The sequence below is a fragment of the Pseudophryne corroboree genome (assembly GCF_028390025.1).
Source record: "Pseudophryne corroboree isolate aPseCor3 chromosome 3 unlocalized genomic scaffold, aPseCor3.hap2 SUPER_3_unloc_5, whole genome shotgun sequence".
Taxonomy (NCBI): domain Eukaryota; kingdom Metazoa; phylum Chordata; class Amphibia; order Anura; family Myobatrachidae; genus Pseudophryne; species Pseudophryne corroboree.
In genome coordinates, this window is record NW_026967541.1 from 2069453 (window position 1) to 2087544 (window position 18092).

Consider the following 18092-nt stretch of genomic DNA (forward strand, 5'->3'; position numbering starts at 1 on the left):
GTACTAGTGATATTATATATACATATATATATTGATTTCATCTCATTATCATCCAGTCTATATTAGCAGCAGACGCAGTACGGTAGTCCTCGGCTGTAGCTACCTCTGTGTCGGCACTCGGCAGTCCATCCATAATTGTATACCACCTACCCGTGGTTTTTTTTTTTCTTTCTTCTTTATACATACTACTATAGTAGCTTACTGTAGCAGTCTGTGGTGCTGCTGAGCTGACAGTGTCCAGCAGGTCCGTCATCAGTCATTACATAATAAATATATATACCTGTCCGGCTGCAGTACTAGTGATATTATATATATATATATATATATATATATATTTTGATTTCATCTCATTATCATCCAGTCTATATTAGCAGCAGACACAGTACGGTAGTCCACGGCTGTAGCTACCTCTGTGTCGGCAGTCGCTCGTCCATCCATAAGTATACTAGTATCCATCCATCCATCTCCATTGTTTACCTGAGGTGCCTTTTAGTTGTGCCTATTAAAATATGGAGAACAAAAATGTTGAGGTTCCAAAATTAGGGAAAGATCAAGATCCACTTCCACCTCGTGCTGAAGCTGCTGCCACTAGTCATGGCCGAGACGATGAAATGCCAGCAACGTCGTCTGCCAAGGCCGATGCCCAATGTCATAGTACAGAGCATGTAAAATCCAAAACACCAAATATCAGTAAAAAAAGGACTCCAAAATCTAAAATAAAATTGTCGGAGGAGAAGCGTGAACTTGCCAATATGCCATTTACCACACGGAGTGGCAAGGAACGGCTGAGGCCCTGGCCTATGTTCATGGCTAGTGGTTCAGCTTCACATGAGGATGGAAGCACTCAGCCTCTCGCTAGAAAAATGAAAAGACTCAAGCTGGCAAAAGCAGTAGCACCGCAAAGAACTGTGCGTTCTTCGAAATCCCAAATCCACAAGGAGAGTCCGACTCCAATTGTGTCGGTTGCGATGCCTGACCTTCCCAACACTGGACGTGAAGAGCATGCGCCTTCCACCATTTGCACGCCCCCTGCAAGTGCTGGAAGGAGCACCCGCAGTCCAGTTCCTGATAGTCAGATTGAAGATGTCAGTGTTGAAGTACACCAGGATGAGGAGGATATGGGTGTTGCTGGCGCTGGGGAGGAAATTGACCAGGAGGATTCTGATGGTGGAGGTGGTTTGTTTAAGTCAGGCACCCGGGGAGACACCTGTTGTCCGTGGGAGGAATATGGCCATTGACATGCCTGGTGAAAATACCAAAAAAATCAGCTCTTCGGTGTGGAAGTATTTCAACAGAAATGCGGACAACAGGTGTCAAGCCGTGTGTTGCCTTTGTCAAGCTGTAATAAGTAGGGGTAAGGATGTTAACCACCTCGGAACATCCTCCCTTATACGTCACCTGCAGCGCATTCATAATAAGTCAGTGACAAGTTCAAAAACTTTGGGTGACAGCGGAAGCAGTCCACTGACCAGTAAATCCCTTCCTCTTGTAACCAAGCTCACGCAAACCACCCCACCAACTCCCTCAGTGTCAATTTCCTCCTTCCCCAGGAATGCCAATAGTCCTGCAGGCCATGTCACTGGCAATTCTGACGATTCCTCTCCTGCCTGGGATTCCTATGATGCATCCTTGCGTGTAACGCCTACTGCTGCTGGCGCTGCTGTTGTTGCTGCTGGGAGTCGATGGTCATCCCAGAGGGGAAGTCGTAAGACCACTTTTACTACTTCCACCAAGCAATTGACTGTCCAACAGTCCTTTGCGAGGAAGATGAAATATCACAGCAGTCATCCTGCTGCAAAGCGGATAACTGAGGCCTTGGCATCCTGGGTGGTGAGAAACGTGGTTACGGTATCCATCATTACTGCAGAGCCAACTAGAGACTTGTTGGAGGTACTGTGTCCCCGGTACCAAATACCATCTAGGTTCCATTTCTCTAGGCAGACGATACCGAAAATGTACACAGACCTCAGAAAAAGAGTCACCAGTGTCCTAAAAAATGCAGCTGTACCCAATGTCCACTTAACCACGGACATGTGGACAAGTGGAGCAGGGCAGGGTCAGGACTATATGACTGTGACAGCCCACTGGGTAGATGTATGGACTCCCGCCGCAAGAACAGCAGCGGCGGCACCAGTAGCAGCATCTCGCAAACGCCAACTCTTTCCTAGGCAGGCTACGCTTTGTATCACCGGTTTCCAGAATACGCACACAGCTGAAAACCTCTTACGGCAACTGAGGAAGATCATCGCGGAATGGCTTACCCCAATTGGACTCTCCTGTGGATTTGTGGCATCGGACAACGCCAGCAATATTGTGTGTGCATTAAATCTGGGCAATTTCCAGCACGTCCCATGTTTTGCACATACCTTGAATTTGGTGGTGCAGAATTATTTAAAAAACGACAGGGGCGTGCAAGAGATGCTGTCGGTGGCCAGAAGAATTGCGGGACACTTTCGGCGTACAGGCACCACGTACAGAAGACTGGAGCACCACCAAAAACGCCTGAACCTGCCCTGCCATCATCTGAAGCAAGAAGTGGTAACGAGGTGGAATTCAACCCTCTATATGCTTCAGAGGTTGGAGGAGCAGCAAAAGGCCATTCAAGCCTATACAATTGAGCACGATATAGGAGGTGGAATGCACCTGTCTCAAGCGCAGTGGAGAATGATTTCAACGTTGTGCAAGGTTCTGCTGCCCTTTGAACTTGCCACACATGAAGTCAGTTCAGACACTGCCAGCCTGAGTCAGGTCATTCCCCTCATCAGGCTTTTGCAGAAGAAGCTGGAGGCATTGAAGGAGGAGCTAAGATAGAGTGATTCCGCTAGGCATGTGGGACTTGTGGATGGAGCCCTTAATTCGCTTAACAAGGATTCACGGGTGGTCAATCTGTTGAAATCAGAGAACTACATTTTGGCCACCGTGCTCGATCCTAGATTTAAAACTTACCTTGGATCTCTCTTTCTGGCACACACAAGTCTGCTGGGGTTCAAAGACCTGCTGGTGAGAAAATTGTCAAGTCAAGCGGAACGCGACCTGTCAACATCTCCTCCTTCACATTCTCCCGCAACTGGGGTTCGAGGAAAAGGCTCAGAATTCCGAGCCCACCCGCTGGCGGTGATGCAGGGCAGTCTGGAGCGACTGCTGATGCTGACATCTGGTCCGGACTGAAGGACCTGCCAACGATTACGGACATGTCGTCTACTGGCACTGCATATGATTCTCTCCCCATTGAAAGAATGGTGGAGGATTATATGAGTGACCGCATCCAAGTAGGCACGTCAGACAGTCCGTACTTATACTGGCAGGAAAAAGAGGCAATTTGGAGGCCCTTGCACAAACTGGCTTTATTCTACCTAAGTTGTCCTCCCACAAGTGTGTACTCCGAAAGAGTGTTTAGTGCCGCCGCTCACCTTGTCAGCAATCGGCGTACAAGGTTACTTCCAGAAAATGTGGAGAAGATGATGTTCATTAAAATGAATTATAATCAATTCCTCCGTGGAGACATTGACCAGCAGCAATTGCCTCCACAAAGTACACGGGGAGCTGAAATGGTGGATTCCAGTGGGGACGAATTGATAATCTGTGAGGAGGGGGATGTACACGGTGATATATCGGAGGATGATGATGAGGTGGACATCTTGCCTCTGTAGAGCCAGTTTGTGCAAGGAGAGATTAATTGCTTCTTATTTGGTGGGGGTCCAAACCAACCCGTCATTTCAGTCACAGTCGTGTGGCAGACCCTGTCACCGAAATGATGGGTTGGTTAAAGTGTGCATGTCCTGTTTATACAACATAAGGGTGGGTGGGAGGGCCCAAGGACAATTCCATCTTGCACCTCTTTTTTCTTTCATTTTTCTTTGCGTCATGTGCTGTTTGGGGAGTGTTTTTTGGAAGGGCCATCCTGCGTGACACTGCAGTGCCACTCCTAGATGGGCCAGGTGTTTGTGTCGGCCACTAGGGTCGCTTAGCTTACTCACACAGCTACCTCATTGCGCCTCTTTTTTTCTTCTTTGCATCATGTGCTGTTTGGGGAGTGTTTTTTGGAAGGGCCATCCTGCGTGACACTGCAGTGACACTCCTAGATGGGCCAGGTGTTTGTGTCGGCAACTAGGGTCGCTTAGCTTACTAACACAGCTACCTCATTGCGCCTCTTTTTTTCTTTGCGTCATGTGCTGTTTGGGGAGTGTTTTTTGGAAGGGCCATCCTGCGTGACACTGCAGTGCCACTCCTAGATGGGCCAGGTGTTTGTGTCGGCCACTAGGGTCGCTTAGCTTACTCACACAGCTACCTCATTGCGCCTCTTTTTTCTTCTTTGCGTCATGTGCTGTTTGGGGAGTGTTTTTTGGAAGGGCCATCCTGCGTGACACTGCAGTGCCACTCCTAGATGGGCCAGGTGTTTGTGTCGGCCACTAGGGTCGCTTAGCTTACTCACACAGCTACCTCATTGCGCCTCTTTTTTTTCTTCTTTGCATCATGTGCTGTTTGGGGAGTGTTTTTTGGAAGGGCCATCCTGCGTGACACTGCAGTGCCACTCCTAGATGGGCCAGGTGTTTGTGTCGGCCACTAGGGTCGCTTAGCTTACTCACACAGCTACCTCATTGCGCCTCTTTTTTTCTTTGCGTCATGTGCTGTTTGGGGAGTGTTTTTTGGAAGGGCCATCCTGCGTGACACTGCAGTGCCACTCCTAGATGGGCCAGGTGTTTGTGTCGGCTACTAGGGTCGCTTAGCTTAGTCATCCAGCGACCTCGGTGCAAATTTTAGGACTAAAAATAATATTGTGAGGTGTGAGGTATTCAGAATAGACTGAAAATGAGTGGAAATTATGGTTTTTGAGGTTAATAATACTTTGGGATCAAAATGACCCCCAAATTCTATGATGTAAGCTGTTTTTTTGTGTTTTTTGAAAAAAACACCCGAATCCAAAACACACCCGAATCCGACAAAAAAAATTCGGTGAGGTTTTGCCAAAACGCGGTCGAACCCAAAACACGGCCGCGGAACCAAACCCAAAACCAAAACACAAAACCCGAAAAATTTCAAGTGCACATCTCTCATTTTAATACCTACCGGTAAATCCTTTTCTCCTAGTCCGTAGAGGATGCTGGGGTCCACTTCAGTACCAGGAGGTATAGACGGTTCTGCAGGAGCCATGGGCACTTTAAGACTTTTCAAAGGGTATGAACTGGCTCCCCCGTCTATGCCCTCCTATAGACCTCAGTATAGGAACTGTGCCCAGGGAGACGGACATTTCGAGGAAAGGATTTACTTTTATGTTAATTTATTTATTAGCAGTTTCGTATATGGCGCAGCATATTCCGTTGCGCTTTACAATTAGAACAACAATTATAGAACAAAACTGGGCAAGGACAGACAGACATAGAGGTAGGAAGCTTACAATCTATGGGGAAATAGGCATTGATACTTGAGGATAGATGCTACCAGTTACATAATGGTTCCCCAGATTTCTAGGTTCTTAGTGGGTTGTATGATATGATGACCTAGCAATGTTGGAAGACAAAATGTGAGGTTATGTGGACTGTACAGAGAGGATGTAACTGGATAGGGAAGTTAATGGTGACTTATTATGTAACTACAAAATTAACAACTGCAGGTAAAGTACGCACTGGGTCAGGTGCCCAGCATCCTCTACGGACTAAGAGAAAAGGATTTACCGGTAGGTATTAAAATCCTATTTTCTCATACGTCCTAGAGGATGCTGGGGTCCACTTCAGTACCATGGGGTTATACCAAAGCTCAAGTACGGGCGGGAGAGTGCGGATGACACTGCAGCACCGATTGACCAAACTTGAGGTCCTCATCGGCTGAGGTATCAAACTTGTAAATTTTAGCAAACGTGTTTGACCCTAGTCAAGTATCCGCTCGCCAAAAGTTATGCAGCCGCCCAGGACGAGCCCACCTTTAGAATGGGCATTTACCGACTTCAGTATCGGCAATCCTGCCGTGAAATGAGCGTGCTGAATCGTTCCTCTGATCTAGCGCGCAAAAGCCTGCTTAGAAGCAGGACCCCCAATCTTGTTGGGAGTATACCTAGCTGTAGTGAACGTGTCAGTAACTACTGGCACCACAACAGGTTGGTTTACATGGAAAGAAGAAAACCACCTTTGGAAGAAATTGCTGGCGAGTTCTCAACTCTGCCCTATCTTCATGGGAGATCAAGTAAGGTCTCTTGTGAGACAAGGCCCCCAACTCAGACACCTGCCTTGCGAATGCCAAGGCCAAAAGCATCACCACTTTCCAAGTGAGAAACTTCAACTCTATCTCCTGTAGAGGTTCACACCAATTTGATTGAAGGAACTGCAATACCACAGTAAGGTCCCATGGTGCCACAGGAGGCACAAATGGAGGCTGGATGTGCAGAACCCCTTTCATGAATGTCTGAACTTCTGTAAGGAAGGCCAATTGTTTTTGAAAGAAAACTGATAAAGCTGAAATCTGGACTTTGATTGAAACAAATCTAAGGCCCGCATCCACACCAGCCTGCAGAAAATGGAGAAAACGTCCTAACTCAACTCTTCCGTAGGAGCCTTCTTGGATTCACACCAAGATACATATTTTCTCCAAATACGGTGGTAATGTTTAGACGCTACTCCTTTCCTGGGGATGATAAGAGTGGGGATGACTTCTTTGGGACTACCCTTTCGGGCTAGGATCCGGCGCTCAACAGCCCTGCTGTCAAACGTAGCTGCGGTAAGCCTGGATACACGCACGGCCCCTGCTACAGCAAGTCCTCGCGAAGAGGAAAAGGCAGAGGATCTTCTATGAGCAACTCCTGAAGATCTGGATACCAAGCCCTCCCTGGCCAGTCTGGTGCAATGAGGATTGCTCGAACCCTTGTTGTTCTTATGATTTTGAGAACTTTTGATATTATTGGAAATGGAGGAAAGACATATATCGACCGAAACACCCACTGGGTCACCAGTGCATCCACTGCTATTGCTTGAGGGTCTCTCGACCTGGAACAATATCTCTGAAGCTTCTAGTTGAGACGAGATGCCATCATGTCTACTTGAGGAATTCCCCAAAGACTTGTCACCTCTGCAAAGACTTCTTGGTGGAGGCCCCACTCTCCTGGATGGAGATTGTGTCTGCTGAGGAAGTCTGCTTCCCAGTTGTCCACTACCGGAATGAAACTTGCTGACAGAGCTCTTGCATGTCTTTCTGGCCAGAGGAGAATCTTTGTCACCTCTGCCATTGCCGCTCTGCTTTTCGTTCCGCCTTGACGGTTTATGTACGCGACTGCTGTTACATTGTCCGACTGGATCTGCACGGGTTGAGCTTGAAGAAGATGTGCCGCTTGTAGAAGGCCGTTGTAAATGTCTCTCAATTCCAGCACGTTTATGTGAAGGCAGGTTTCCTGACTTGACTGTTTTCCTTGGAAACTTTCCCCCTGTGTGACAGCTCCCCAGCTTCGGAGACTTCCATCCATGGTTACTAGGACCCAGTCCTGAATCCCAGACCTGCGTCCCTCTAACAGGTGAGAACTGTGTAACCCCCACAGGAGCGAAATCCTGGCTTTGGAGGACAGGATTATTTTCCGGTGCATGTGTAGGTGGGATACGGACCACTTGTCCAACAGGTCCACCGGAATACTCTGGCATAGAATCGGCCAAACTGTATGGCCTTGTAGGTCGCTACCATTTTCCCCAACAACCGAATACATTGATGGTTTCAGAATATGTTTGACCATTCTCTGGATTTCCAGAGCCTTTTCTACTGGAAGAAATACCCTCTGTACTTCTGTGTCCAGTATTAGCCTCAGAAAGGACAATCTTGTCGTCGTCCAATTGCGACTTTTGAAAATTCATAATCCAACCGTGTTGTTGGAGTATTGACAGGGAGAGTTCAATGTTCTGCACTAACTGTTCCCTGGATCTCGCTTTTATCAGGAACTCATCCAGGTAAGGAATTATATTGACTCCTTGTTGTCGAAGGAGGACCATCATATCTGCCATCACCTTGGTGAATACCCTCGGTGCCGTGGAGAGTCCAAACGGCAACATCTAGAACTGGTAACGGCAATCCTGTACTGCGAATCTCAGATAAGCTTGGTGAGGAGGATAAATGGGAACATGTAATGTCTACGGACACCATGAAGTCCCCTTCCTCCAGACTGTAAATCACTGCTCTCAGAGATTCCATCTTGACTTGAACCTTTTCAGGTAGAGATTCAGATTTTTCAGGTTTAAATTTGGTCTGACCGAGCCGTCCGACTTCGGAACTACGAAGATGCTTGAAAAAACTCCTCTCCTTGCTGTGACAAGGATACCAGGACAATGACCTGATCCTGACATCATTTTTGAATTGCAGCTGTCACTACTTCTCTGTCTGGAAGAGAAGCTGGCAAGGTCGATTTGAAAAAACGGCATGGGGGGACCTCTTGAAACTCCAGTTTGTATCCATGGGACACTATTTGTAAGACCCATGGGTCCAGGCCAGAATAGAAGCCAGATCTGACTGAAAAATTTCAGACGTGCTTCCATCCGAGCGGACTCCCGCAAGGGAGCCCCAACGTCATGCTGCAGATTTGGCAGAAGCATGGGTTGAATTCTGCTCTTTCTATCCTGGAGACGCTGCAGACTTTTTTTTTTTTTTTAGCCGAAAGGACTGCATCTGAGAGTGATGTTTCTTTTTCGCCTGCGCAGGAGCATAAGGCAAGAATGTCGACTTACCTGCGGTAGTCGCAGAGACTAACGCATCCAGCCCAACTGCAAACAAGGCCTCACCATTATACGGGAGAGCCTCCATATTTCTTTTGGAATCTGCATCAGCATTCCACTGGTGAATCCACAACGCCCTCCGAGCTGAGACTGCCATGTTAGCGGCTTTTGAACCCAAGAGCCCAATATCTTTCATGGCCTCTAGCATGTATGCAGCAGCGTCTATTGATATGACCTAACGTTAGGAGAATCTCGTCTCTATCTATTGTGTTAATTTCCGATGACAGGTTATCTGACCATTTTTCGATAGCACTACTCACCCATGCGCAATGCAATGGTAGGCCTGAGCAGCGTACCATTGGCCACATAAATAAATTTTAACGTAGTCTCCAACTTGCAGTCTGCCGGCTCCATTAGTGAAGCCGTCCCAGGTGCAGGGAGAATCACCTTTTAGATAACCTTGACAGGGTACTGTCTAACACCGGGGGTGACTCCCATCTTTTCCTGTCCTCTGCCGGGAAAGGATAAGCAACCTGAATCCTTTTGGGAATCTGAAATTTCTTTTCTGGGTTTACCCAAACTCACCCAAATAGAGTATTTAGCTCCTGAGAAGGAGGGAAAGTTACATTAATTTTCTCTTCTTTATAAAACTAAGCCGTCTCCTGAGGTACAGGAAGGGCTTCCGTACCTTTTATAGCAACAATTATGTATTGAATGCTTTTTACCAAATTAGGATCTATTACCCCTGGAATCACTATCGTCGACACAGGGATCAGAGTCCGTGTCGGTATCAGTATGTATTATTTGAGCAAATGGTCTCTTATGTGACCCAGAGGGGTCCCTTGTGGATGAAAAGGCAGAACCATAAAAAAGTCACATCTTCCACTGATTTTCTCCAGCTCTATGCATGAGACTCAGACTTATCCAATCTCTTACTGATATGATGCACACGATCACGTAATTCTTTCACCCATTCAGGCTCATGGTGTGCCGGCAGCGCCACCACATTACAACTCTGTGTCCCTAAAATAGCTCCCTCAGGGGAGAGCTCCCTACCTCAGACATTTCACACTCGTGTACAACCACACCACAGACACTCCGGGGCTTATAGGAGACAGACCCACAGTAACATCTGTCAGAGGGACACAGATAGGAGCAGCCAGTTCACAACCCAGCGCCAGTAACACAAGGGCCCTCATTCCGAGTTGTTCGCTCGTTCTTTTTCATCGCATCGCAGTGAAAATCCGCTTAGTACGCATGCGCAATATTCGCACTGCGACTGCGCCAAGTAACTTTACTATGAAGAAAGTATTTTTACTCTCGGCTTTTTCATCGCTCCGGCGATCGTAATGTGATTGACAGGAAATGGGTGTTACTGGGCGGAAACACAGCGTTTTAGGGGCGTGTGGCTGAAAACGCTACCGTTTCCGGAAAAAACGCAGGAGTGGCTGGAGAAACGGTGGGAGTGCCTGGCCGAACGCTGGGTGTGTTTGTGACGTCAACCAGGAACGACAAGCACTGAACTGATCGCACAGGCAGAGTAAGTCTGAAGCTACTCTAAAACTGCTACGAGGTTTGTGATCGCAATATTGCGATTACTTCGGTCGCACTTTTAAGATGCTAAGATACACTCCCAGTAGGCGTAGGCTTAGCGTGTGTAACTCTGCTACATTCGCATTGCGACCGATCAACTCAGAATGAGGGCCAATGTCTGTGAAAACACAAAATGCCCACTCACATGCAGCACTTTTTATGATGTAAATACACACTATAAAGCACCAATTTCACTGTGCCCCCCTGTTTTGCACCCTGATACTTGTATTCAGTAGTGGAGGACCAGCGTTGTCTCTGCAGCCTGAGGAGGGAGAGAAAATGGCGCTGAGCAGAGTGCTGGCTGACTGAGGAGGAAGCCCCGCCCCCGCAATTGCGCATCTCTCCTCAGCATTTATGAGCTAAATTTATTTACTCAGTAGAGCTCCTCAGAGTGCATCCAGTCTGCCTGGGCACATTTCTAAAAGTGAGGTCCGGAGGAGGGGCATAGAGGGAGGAGCCAGTTCACACCCTTGAAAAGTCTTAAAGTGCCCATGTCTCCTGCGGAACCGTCTATACCCCATAGTCATGAAGTGGACCGAAGTATCCTCTAGGACGTATGAGAAACAAAAACCACTATATTGACATTTGCATACAGTGAGATTATTCAGTATAACATCAGTGTATAAAGGGCCCTACTCACTTGGCGATGTCCCGCCGAGGTGCCCGACGGCCGATACGGCGGGGAGGGGGGGGGGGGGCAGTGACGGGGGAGTGAAGTTTCTTCACTCCCCCCGTCACCCGGCTGCATTGAAGTGCAGGCAAATATGGACGAGATCGGCCATATTGGCCTGCATGCACAGCCGACAGGAGACCAGCGATGAACGATGCGGGGACGCACATCGTTCATCGCTTAAGTCTCCACACTGAAAGATATGAACGAGTTTTCGTTCATTTATGAACGTGATCGTTCATATCTTTCAGAAAATCGCCAAGTGTGTAGGGCCTATAAGACACACAGCTCCTCTACAGATCATATAGTGACAGTCACTTTTGTATATTGGGGAGACCCTAAATTCCACCTACCTGATCCTCCTGTGGGATCCTGTGATTCTCCTCTGTACAATCCTCGGAATACAGAGGATGGGGACATCTCTCCGGGGTATCTCTGTTACTGGGTCCATCTGTAGGAGACACACAGTGACTGAGTACAGTGTATATATGCGATTATCAGATGATGTGTGTATATAGGGGCCCCCATACCTGCTCTCCCCTGTACAATACATGACAGTCTTCTCTTACCCAGTGATGTGAGGGGCCGGTGATTCTCCATCATCACGTCCTTGTACAGACCCCTGTGTTCCTCTATATACTCCCCCTCCTGCATGGAGACATAGACAGTGACATCGTGACACCTTATAGGAACCTGACACACACAGTGATACAGTCATCACCCAGACACGTTCCCTGGTGTTACTGTATAATGCCCCATTCCCAGCAGTCACCTCTCCAGTCATCACCCAGACACATCCCCCGGTGTTACTGTATAATGTCCCATTCCCAGCAGTCACCTCTCCAGTCATCACCCAGATACGTCCCCTGGTGTTACTGTATAATGCCCCATTCCCAGCAGTCACCTCTCCAGTCATCACGCAGACACGTCCCCTGGTGTTACTGTATAATGTCCCATTCCCAGCAGTCACCTCTCCAGTCACCAACGAGACACGTCCCCTGGTGTTACTGTATAATGCCCCATACCCAGCAGTCACCTCTCCAGTCATCACCCAGACACATCCCACGGTGTTACTGTATAATGCCCCATTCCCAGCAGTCACCTCTCCAGTCATCACCCAGACACATCCCCCGGTGTTACTGTATAATGTCCTATTCCCAGCAGACATCTCTCCAGTCATCACCCAGACACATCCCCTGGTGTTACTGTATCATGCTCCATTCCCAGCAGTCACCTCTCCAGTCATCACCCAGAAACATCCCCTGGTGTTACTGTATAATGCCCCATTCCCAGCAGTCACCTCTCCAGTCATCACCCAGACACATCCCCTGGCGTTACTGTATAATGTGTAATTCCCAGCAGTCACCTCTCCAGTCATCACCCAGACACATCCCTGGGTGATACTGTATAATGTCCCATTCCCAGCAGTCACCTCTACAGTCATCACCCAGACACATCCCCTGGTGTTACTGTATAATGTCCCACTCCCAGCAGTCACCCAGACACGTCACCTGGTGTTACTGTATAATGCCCCATTACCCAGCAGTCACCTCTCCAGTCATCACCCAGACACGTCCCCTGGTGTTACTGTATAATGTCCCCTTCCCAGCAGTCACCTTTCCAGTCATCACCCAGACACATTTCCTGGTGTTACTGTATAATGCCCCATTCCCAGCAGTCACCTCTCCAGTCATCACCCAGACACATCCCCTGGTGTTACTGTATAATGCCCCATTCCCAGCAGTCACCTCTCCAGTCATCACCCAGACACATCCCCTGGTGTTACTGTATAATGTGTAATTCCCAGCAGTCACCTCTCCAGTCATCACCCAGACACATCCCCTGGTGTTACTGTATAATGTGTAATTCCCAGCAGTCACCTCTCCAGTCATCACCCAGACACATCCCCTGGTGTTACTGTATAATGTCCCATTCCCAGCAGTCACCCAGACACATCCCCTGGTGTTACTGTATAATGCCCCATTACCCAGCAGTCACCTCTCCAGTCATCACCCAGAAACGTCCCCTAGTGTTACTGTATAATGTCCCATTCCCAGCAGTCACCTCTCCAGTCATCCCCCAGACACATCCCCCGGTGTTACTGTATAATGTCCTATTCCCAGCAGACATCTCTCCAGTCATCACCCAGACACATCCCCTGGTGTTACTGTATAATGCCCCATTCCCAGCAGTCACCTCTCCAGTCATCACCCAGACACATCCCCTGGTGTTACCGTATATTGTGCAATTCCCAGCAGTCACCTCTCCAGTCATCACCCAGACACATTTCCTGATGTTACTGTATAATGCCCCATTCCCAGCAGTCACCTCTCCAATCATCACCCAGATACATCCCCCGGTGTTACTGTATAATTTCCCATTCCCAGCAGTCACCTCTCCAGTCCTCACCCAGACACTTTACCCGGTGTTACTGTATAATGTCCCATTCCCAGCTGTCACCTCTCCAGTCAACGCCCAGACACGTCCCCTGGTGTTACTGTATAATGTTCCATTCCCAGCAGTCACATCTCCAGTCATCACCCAGACACATCCCCCGGTGTTACAGTATAATGTCCCATTCCCAGCAGTCACCTCTCCAGTCATCACCCAGACACATCCCCTGGTGTTACTGTATAATGCACCATTCTCAGCAGTCACCTCTCTAGTCATCACCCAGACACATCCCCCAGTGTTACTGTATAATGTGCAATTCCCAGCAGTCACCTCTCCAGTCATCACCAAGACACATCCCCTGATGTTAATGTATAATGCCCCATTCCCAGCAGTCACCTCTCCAGTCATCACCCAGACACGTCCCCCTGGTGTTACTGTATAATGCCCCATTCCCAGCAGTCACCTCTCCAGTCATCACCCAGACACATCCCCTAGTGTTACTGTATGATGTGCAATTTCCAGCAGTCATCTCTCCAGTCTTCACCCAGACACATCCCCGGGTGTTACTGTATAATGTCCCATTCCCAGCAGTCACCTCTCCAGTCATCACCCAGACACGTCCCCTGGTGTTACTGTATAATGTCCCATTCCAAGCAGTCACCTCTCCAGTCATCACCCAGACACATCCCCTAGTGTTACTGTATGATGTGCAATTTCCAGCAGTCATCTCTCCAGTCATCACCCAGACACATCCCCTGGTGTTACTGTATAATGTGCAATTCCCAGCAGTCACCTCTCCAGTCATCACCCAGACACGTCCCCTGGTGTTACTGTATAATACCACATTCCCAGCAGTCACCTCTCCAGTCATCACGCAGACAGGTCCACTGGTGTTACTGTATAATGTCCCATTCCCAGCAGTCACCTTTCCAGTCATCACCCAGTCACGTCCCCCTGGCGTTACTGTATAATGCCCCATTCCCAGCAGTCACCACTCCAGTCATCACCCAGACACGTCCCCTGGTGTTACTGTGTAATGCCCCATTCCCAGCAGTCACCTCTCCAGTCATCACCCAGACACATCTCCTGGTGTTACTGTATAATGTCCCATTCCCAGCTGTCACCTCTCCAGTCATCACCCAGACACATTACCCGGTGTTACTGTATAATGTCCCATTCCCAGCTGTCACCTCTCCAGTCAACGCCCAGACACGTCCCCTGGTGTTACTGTATAATGTCCCATTCCCATCAGTCACCTCTCCAGTCATCACCCAGACACATCCCCTGGTGTTACTGTATAATGCCCCATTCCCAGCAGTCACCTCTCCAGTCATCATCCAGACACATCCCCTGGTGTTACTGTATAATGTGCAATTCCCAACAGTCACCTCTACAGTCTTCACCCAGACACAACCCCTGGTGTTACTGTATAATGTCCCATTCCCAGCAGTCACCTCTCCAGTCATCACCCAGACACATCCCCTGGTGTTACTGTATAATGTGCAATTCCCAACAGTCACCTCTACAGTCATCACCCAGACACGTCCCCTGGCGTTACTGTATAACGCCCCATTCCCAGCAGTCACCTCTCCAGTCATCACCCAGACACGTCCCCTGGTGTTACTGTATAATGCCCCATTCCCGGCAGTCACCTCTCCAGTCATCACCCAGACACATCCCCTGGTGTTACTGTATAATGTCCCATTCCCAGCAGTCACCTCTCCAGTCATCACCCAGACACATCCCCTGGTGTTACTGTATAATGTCCCTTTCCCAGCAGTCACCTCTCCAGTCATCACCCAGACACGTCCCCTGGTGTTACTGTATAATGCCCCATTCCCAGCAGTCACCTCTCCAGTCATCACCCAGACACATCCCCTGGCGTTACTGTATAATGTGCAATTCCCAACAGTCACCTCTACAGTCATCACCCAGACACGTCCCCTGGCGTTACTGTATAATGTGAAATTCCCAACAGTCACCTCTACAGTCTTCACCCAGACACAACCCCTGGTGTTACGGTATAATGTACCATTCCCAGCAGTCACCTCTCCAGTCATCACCCAGACACATCCCCTGGTGTTACTGTATAATGTGCAATTCCCAACAGTCACCTCTACAGTCATAACCCAGACAAGTCCCCTGGCGTTACTGTATAACGCCCCATTCCCAGCAGTCACCTCTCCAGTCATCACCCAGACACGTCCCCTGGTGTTACTGTATAATGCCCCATTCCCAGCAGTCACCTCTCCAGTCATACCCCAGACACATCCCCTAGTGTTACTGTATAATGTCCCATTCCCAGCAGTCACTTCTCCAGTCATCACCCAGACACATCCCCCGGTGTTACTGTATAATGTCCCATTCCCAGCAGTAACCTCTCCAGTCATCACCCAGACACATCCCCTGGTGTTATTGTATAATGTCCCATTCCCAGCAGTAACCTCTCCAGTCATAACCCAGACACATCCCCTGGTGTTACTGTATAATGTCCCATTCCCAGCAGTCACCTCTCCAGTCATCACCCAGACACATCCCCTGGTGTTACTGTATAATGCCCCATTCCCAGCAGTCACCTCTCCAGTCATCACCCAGACACATCCCCTGGTGTTACTGTATAATGTCCCATTCCCAGCAGTCACCTCTCCAGTCATCACCCAGACACATCCCCTGGTGTTACTGTATAATGCCCAATTCCCAGCAGTCACCTCTCCAGTCATCACCCAGACAAATCCCCATGTGTTACTGTATATTGTCCCATTCCCAGCAGTCACCTCTCCAGTCATCCCCCAGACACATCCCCTGGTGTTACTGTATAATATCCCATTCCCAGCAGTCACCTCTCCAGTCATCACCCAGACACATCCCCTGGCGTTACTGTATAATGTGTAATTAACAGCAATCACCTCTCCTGTGACGTGCGGTGGGGTGAGGCAGTGCCTTTCCTGTCATACTTACGTTTAAACCAGAGTTTTGACTGAATAAAGTATATGAAAAATACTAATAATTTGTTTGAAATATCTCCTTTGCATTATTCTAATAATTTTTATAGCCAGAACTCTGGAGTAAAAATAAGAATTTACTTACCGATAATTCTATTTCTCGTAGTCCGTAGTGGATGCTGGGACTCCGTCAGGACCATGGGGAATAGCGGCTCCGCAGGAGACTGGGCATAAAAGTAAAAGCTTTAGTAGTACCTGGTGTGCACTGGCTCCTCCCCCTATGACCCTCCTCCAAGCCTCAGTTAGGATATTGTGCCCGGACGAGCGTACATAATAAGGAAGGATATTGAATCCCGGGTAAGACTCATACCAGCCACACCAATCACACTGTACAACCTGTGATCTGAACCCAGTTAACAGCATGATAACAGAGGAGCCTCTAAAAAGATGGCTCTCAACAATACAAAACCCGATTTTTGTAACAATAACTATGTACAAGTATTGCAGACAATCCGCACTTGGAATGGGCGCCCAGCATCCACTACGGACTACGAGAAATAGAATTATCGGTAAGTAAATTCTTATTTTCTCTGACGTCCTAGTGGATGCTGGGAACTCCGTAAGGACCATGGGGATTATACCAAAGCTCCCAAACGGGCGGGAGAGTGCGGATGACTCTGCAGCACCGAATGAGAGAACTCCAGGTCCTCCTCAGCCAGGGTATCAAATTTGTAGAATTTTGCAAACGTGTTTGCCCCTGACCAAGTAGCTGCTCGGCAAGGTTGTAAAGCCGAGACCCCTCGGGCAGCCGCCCAAGATGAGCCCACTTTCCTTGTGGAATGGGCTTTTACAGATTTTGGCTGTGGCAGGCCTGCCACAGAATGTGCAAGCTGAATTGTACTACAAATCCAACGAGCAATAGTCTGCTTAGAAGCAGGAGCACCCAGCTTGTTGGGTGCATACAGGATAAACAGCGAGTCAGATTTTCTGACTCCAGCCGTCCTGGAAACATATATTTTCAGGGCCCTGACTACGTCCAACAACTTGGAGTCCTCCAAGTCACTAGTAGCCGCAGGTACCACAATAGGTTGGTTCAGATGAAACGCTGAAACCACCTTAGGGATAAAATGAGGACGAGTCCTCAATTCCGCCCTGTCTGAATGGAAGATCAGATAAGGGCTTTTACAGGATAAAGCCGCCAATTCTGACACGCGCCTGGCTGAGGCCAGGGCCAACAGCATGACCACTTTCCATGTCAGATATTTTAACTCCACAGATTTAAGTGGTTCAAACCAATGTGACTTTAGGAACCCCAAAACTACATTAAGATCCCAAGGTGCCACTGGAGGCACAAAAGGAGGCTGTATATGCAGTACCCCTTTTACAAACGTCTGAACTTCAGGAACTGAAGCTAGTTCTTTCTGGAAGAAAATTGACAGGGCCGAAATTTGAACCTTAATGGACCCCAATTTTAGGCCCATAGACACTCCTGTTTGCAGGAAAGGCAGGAATCGACCTAGTTGAAATTCCTCCATCTGGGCCTTACTGGCCTCGCACCACGCAACATATTTTCGCCAAATGCGGTGATAATGTTTTGCGGTTACATCCTTCCTGGCTTTGATCAGGGTAGGTATGACTTCATCCGGAATGCCTTTTTCCTTCAGGATCCGGCGTTCAACCGCCCTGCCGTCAAACGCAGCCGCGGTAAGTCTTGGAATAGACAGGGTCCTTGCTGGAGCAGGTCCCTTCTTAGAGGTAGAGGCCACGGGGTCCTCCGTGAGCATCTCTTGAAGTTCCGGGTACCAAGTCCTTCTT

At 48.6% G+C, this 18092-nt stretch overlaps 1 protein-coding gene across 2 annotated transcripts in view; it reads right to left on the minus strand.

Moving 5' to 3' along the window:
• The window catches only part of LOC134984328 (oocyte zinc finger protein XlCOF6-like), a 52563-nt gene extending 40977 nt beyond the window's left edge, over nucleotides 1-11586 (minus strand). Inside the window, exons 1-2 of one of the 2 annotated variants that reach the window (XM_063949933.1) lie at nucleotides 11511-11586; nucleotides 11291-11392 (exon numbers count right to left, since the gene is read on the minus strand). In XM_063949933.1, the coding sequence (XP_063806003.1) occupies nucleotides 11291-11392; nucleotides 11511-11544 (136 nt within the window). In that variant the 5' untranslated portion in view covers nucleotides 11545-11586. Of the gene's footprint in view, nucleotides 1-11290; nucleotides 11393-11471 lie in introns of both variants that reach the window. The other variant, XM_063949932.1, reaches the window with a different exon arrangement.
• Nucleotides 11587-18092: the final 6506 nt, after the last annotated feature.